The sequence below is a fragment of the Arachis duranensis genome, chromosome 6, assembly GCF_000817695.3.
Source record: "Arachis duranensis cultivar V14167 chromosome 6, aradu.V14167.gnm2.J7QH, whole genome shotgun sequence".
NCBI lineage: Eukaryota > Viridiplantae > Streptophyta > Magnoliopsida > Fabales > Fabaceae > Arachis > Arachis duranensis.
The window spans coordinates 83540215-83545787 of record NC_029777.3 but is presented as its reverse complement, the minus strand read 5'-3'; the positions used below and the strand labels follow the sequence as shown (position 1 = coordinate 83545787).

Genomic DNA, 5573 nt, shown 5'->3' with positions numbered 1-5573 from the left:
GCACTCCTTATCCCCACACCCCACTCTCACTCTCTATTTGTCATTTTTTATCCATGTCACTTCCCGACCCTCAGCAATGAAAGAATCTTTAACTACCTCCTTGAACCTTTCTACAGTGGCAAACCTAGTTCCTAGCTCAAACCTGCCCTCACCATGAGCATACTCATTATTAAACTCTGGAAACTTTTCACCTCTGCCTTCACCATCAGATGATATGGGAGTATGTAAGTCTTCAGACTCATACTCAAACATTATCTCCTCCACCTCCGTTGGGAGCTCACTGACATAAAACCCACCCCCGACTGCATAATCTGGCTGGACATCAGGTCCTTGATCTCTTGCTTCACCACGTGCATCAGTCCCATTCCCACTTCCTTCCCATCTTTCATTAACCCTTGTGCGAAATTGTCTTTTCTTCTTCCCTTGCTTCTTTGGTGTAACTACCTTCTTCCTTGGAGTAATTACCTTCTTTTTCGGAGTGACTACCTTCTTGATCGGCGTAACAACATTCTTCTTACCCTTGACACCTCTTTTCCTCTTCCCAGCAGTGACCCCACCATTGCTGTCACTCTCACTGCTATCACTCTCAATTCCAGCCGGTGGAGGTTTGTACAACACGTCTTCTGTGCTCTCGTACCCGTCATCAGATGAAGAGGAAGAATTCAGTTCCTCTGTAGTTTCACCCACCTCCCCTGCAGTATCTCTGTCCTGGGCAGCATCCTCAACAACCTCCTACTCGTCGACAAGATGGTCAAAGTATATATGGAACTCACCTCGCCCTGGGTGCTTCATTAGGTTCTCACGCATTGCGTTGATCCCTGCATCCCCAGTCAATATGTTCATCCCGGATTCAAATTCAGTGCTTGATGGATCATACCAATATACTGCCTTGTATGACTGGTAGCCCAAACCCTTTAAATATTGTCACTAGGTCTCCAAAATTAACAAATTCTAGGTCCATCTCAGGGAACCTCTCCTCCTTTCCATTCTGATAAACCAACTTTCCACCAACTCCTCTTACGAAGTTCCCTCCATGATGAAAGACCGGAACCACAAACACGTCAACCATCTGAAATTAACCAGTGCAGAACTACGATTAACAAAGGAAACAACACAATACATGAAAGAAACTACATTTCCCGAACACAATCCCTCCCCATAATCCTACACAGGACGCAATACACCCGTTTTTCACTTTCTTTCTTACACTACAAACATGCAAACACATTGCATTCCTAGCTAAGCATCACAATCTTACCTTGTGATGAAGACACCAGCCACGACCTCTGACGAAGCTTCTCCTCAGCTTCTGCCACCAGCTATCACCCTTGACCTTTTGTTCTTCTACGTGTTGTATTTTTTGGAGGGAGAAACAGAGACGAAGAAGTTTGATCGTCTTTGGGTTAGAGTTTTCTGTAATTCTCTCACTCAACTATGGGTCTTCTGGGTATTGTATATGGGGATTCAACTGTGTTTCAAGAGGAGGAGACGAAACGGCGTCGTTTTGGCCTCCAGGGACTTATATGTCCTCTAACTTTTTGCCCCATGCCACATGGCATCCGTTACGTCCCACCTAAGCGCCACCTGTGCCACCTCAGCGTTTTCCGTCCAGTGCAAACGGCAGAAATCAACGGAGGGACATAAATGTTCATGTTTTTCAACGATCAGGGACTTTAATGTATTTTTCATTGCTTGAGGACGAAAATGTCCGTAAAGAAAAGGTCAGGACGAAAATATCATATATTCATTTTTTATTAATTAAATATTAATAAAAATAATAGATTTTATTAATTATATAATATTGCTTTTAAATAATTTGTTGACATATGGAAATTGTAATTTGTAGCTGAATCTGCACGTGAGTCAAGGTGGAGTGAAGTTGGATCCGCAATTAATTGAAAGTTAAAACATTAAAAACCACTTAATTAAAAAGTTTGAGCATGCGGTGCACCAACCCAACACTATAAAAAGAATGTAAATCGAAATAAATTAATAAAAATAAAATATATAATAGGACAAGTACATGTCAAATGCTGCTTCATCCTTGTCCTGGTTCAAGCCTCCGTTTTTTACAATCATCAATTGTTTTCTCTTTTTTTTTTTCATTTTAAGCTGCAATTTTATTTAATTGAATGAAATAACAAATTACATATGATCTTTTATTATACAAGCACACAGAAAATTATACAATTGATGCTATTAAACAAAGGGAAGAGAACCATACTACTCCATACATATATATTGTATTATATATTTATATTATATACTATAACGACATTAGCAGACAAAACACTTAAGTATCTAGAGATCCTATTTTACAGCTTCCATGGGTTGCAAATTAAACTAATAATTAATTAATTTAATGTGCATTATTTTGGGAGAATTAATTAAACACTTCCAGGGGATTTGGGGTCATGATCTTTATTTGCTCCAGTTCCTTCATAGTCTTGTGTTTCCAAATCCATCCTCCTATTTATGAATCTTTCCTCCACATCAATCACCACATCCTCAACATTATTTTCCAATTTCTGCATATTCTGGTAGGAAAAATATACAAGAAAAATTTAATTACAGAGAACCATATATACTATTAATTTTTATTGTAAAAAAATAGCAGTCCATATAACTTATTGTCATGTATATAAGTTGATGCAACTCCACAACAATAATTAAGAGGTTGGTAAGACTTTTTATCTTTTCTACTCTTTAATTTCCTGGTATATCTTAGCTATCATGGTAATTTAACAAGTCATAAACTTGAACCAAGACTTTGAAATTGGACATGATCATTTTCTAGTGAGTATTTTCACACGTACACTATATATATTAATCACATGCACATATTCTTGTGTAGTAGGACAGAGAAAAAGAAAAACAAGGATCACTGCAATAATCCAAAACCTTGGAATCTTTTAGATCAAAATTGTTATCATCCAACAATTATGTAGAGAGAGAGAGAGAAGAGAGAGAGATTGAAGAAATAACCTTAGCTAAAGAAAGTAGAAGTGATGCATCTTCGGATTCTTCACCATCCAAATTCTGGGTTCCTTAATCACACAAATTAAATCAAATTAATCCCTAATTATTCATCATATTAAACTCCACACAAATTAAAATAAACAGACAAACGGATGATCAAGTAATAACTATATATTAATTACTTTTTCCATTCTCTTTTAGTTATCTGTCATTAATTCAATGATGTATCCAATTCCTATAATAATAAGTGATAATAAAACGGAACAGATACAATAATATTCATTAAAAACTTTGAAGGCCTGTCTTACTGGTTGCAGGGACAGCAGAAGTGGAGAGAAGAAGATAAGAAGAGAAACCCAGAAAGAGAAGTAGCAATAAGAGCCTTTGGGAATTTCTGTGCATCATCTTGAATAATTGAATGATGATGGGATTGAAAAGCCACACACACACTAACACTAATAAATTCGATGACAAAAAAGAGCACTAATAAGCAGAGATATTGGTATAATGATACATAGAAAAAAGCACTTACTCTTTAGTGCTTAAATAGGTGGCACAATGTACTAAAATAATTTAATAAACAAATAAATAGTATTTTTCTTATAGACCCTTTGTTAAAAAAAACTATTCATATGAGTAATTAACATTAGAAAATTAAGGAAGTTAAATTTTCAAGAGGCATTTTTAAGGTATTTATTATTTAAAAACACTTTAATATTTTTATTTTAAATAATCTTAAGACTCACAAGTAAACTGAGCATATAACTAAAAAGGAGACTTTAATAATCAATAAAGAAGTTAATTAATAAATGTAGTGCGCAGAAGCCCAAAAAAGTCAACTTGTTTAATTCGTTTTTTCTATTCTGTGCCCCCCGACCTAACTTTAAGCATTCACGGCTTTAAATATCAAGATGATAATAATGGAGCATGTATTTCTTGTGAGGTTGTTGTTCTTAGCACAGTGCTAACGGATATTTAATCTTTTTAGATTTTAATTAGGGTAAGGTATGTTTTAGGTTTTAAAGTTTTCATAATAAGAACTTAAAATATTTTTAATATTTAATTTTGTTTCAATTTTCAAGTTGAACAATGATGACTTGGGTTTTATCTCTTATCATAATAATTACTTCATGGTGAAATTTTATTCTGAAACTATATTAAGCTAATTTATAATAAAAAAATATTAAGTATACATCAAACTCAATTATTAAAATCAATAATTAGTGTAATAATATATATGTACATTAAAAATAAATTAAATAACATATATATTTATATACGAATACATGGTGACTAATTTAACATTAATTTTTTTGTATGTACACAATATTTTTTAAAAAAAATGAGTAATATTTTAGACAATAACAAAAAATTATCTTATTTAACTTAACTTCCATAATTTTATATACATAACATTTATAACTATATATTTATTATATTTAAAATTATCCATTTATTTTAACAATAATTAAGGAATGCAAATTAAAAAATAAAATGCATTAAAAAAGGAAAAGAAAGTTATGTTTTTCTTTTGTTTTCAAACTATGACTCTCAAATACTTAAAAAAATTAATAATTTCTTAAATACAAATTAAATGCAGGAATTATATTCCTAAAGGAGAAGAAAAGCGTATAGATATTATATACGACAAAAGTTACTTTATGTTCTAAACTTTCCGAATTCTTAATATTATAAACTGTTTTATCGAACATATATATACACACATATAAACTTTGAGTTAGCAGAAAGTAGGAATATTTTATCTTGGTTGATATAAATAATAATGAGATTGATATTGCGATTCTTAACAATCCATGATGAATTATTCCATTTATGTAAGAGATAGAATATATTATACCTTATTGTCATGGTGTGATACAACTAAGAATACGTAAGTTAGATATTTTATATATGAAGCCATACAATAGTTTGAGTTATGTGATCACTTAGTTTTATTACTTATTAATAACGAGGCTAATAGTGTATCAAAAGTTTATATCAAACAAAAAATCAAATATGAATGAATATTAATATTGAGGAAATGATATTAATAAAAGTTTTCTGAAGTATTGTAAATAAGCTCATATATCTCTACAAAAGTATGAAGGAATTTGATCATAAACAATGCCATCTCACTCAAATAACAAATAATGAACACATTTTTCTGTTTGTAGTTTGAATATTGTAATGAGAGAATTAATTAAAATGTTTTTGAAAATGTCAAGGACAAATTAAGCATGGAACACGAAAATATTATTAGAGACAAAAATAACATTTTTTTAAAATATTTTAAAGATGAGACTCATACGGTAAGACAATAAGACTTTTAGGAGTTTTTAGCTTTTTTTTGCTCCAAAGAAGATGAATTGAAATGAAAAGCTCAAAAAAATCCATCTTCTTTGGGGTCTCTTCTGCAGAAAAGAAGAGAAATAGTCTGACCTAGCCTTAGCCTAATAAGGTTCAGATTATAATTAATTAAGTGAATTCTATGATAATTATCATACAGAAATTACAGTGGTTATACAATTTTGATAACTCTTTTTTAAGTATTGTCAAAATTAAGGTTACAATTTTTTTATATTTTTACAACATTT

General features: G+C 31.8%; 1 protein-coding gene across 1 annotated transcript; it reads right to left on the bottom strand.

Annotated features, from left to right (window-relative positions):
* Nucleotides 1-2138: 2138 nt before the first annotated feature.
* On the bottom strand, nt 2139-3490 carry LOC107494319 (uncharacterized). The gene is made up of 3 exons (XM_016115376.2): nt 3288-3490; nt 2986-3047; nt 2139-2537 (listed from the first exon to the last, which is right to left on the bottom strand). Exons 1-3 carry the CDS (start codon nt 3382-3384, stop codon nt 2388-2390), a joined length of 309 nt encoding a protein of 102 aa, XP_015970862.1. The 5' UTR covers nt 3385-3490; the 3' UTR covers nt 2139-2387.
* Nucleotides 3491-5573: the final 2083 nt, after the last annotated feature.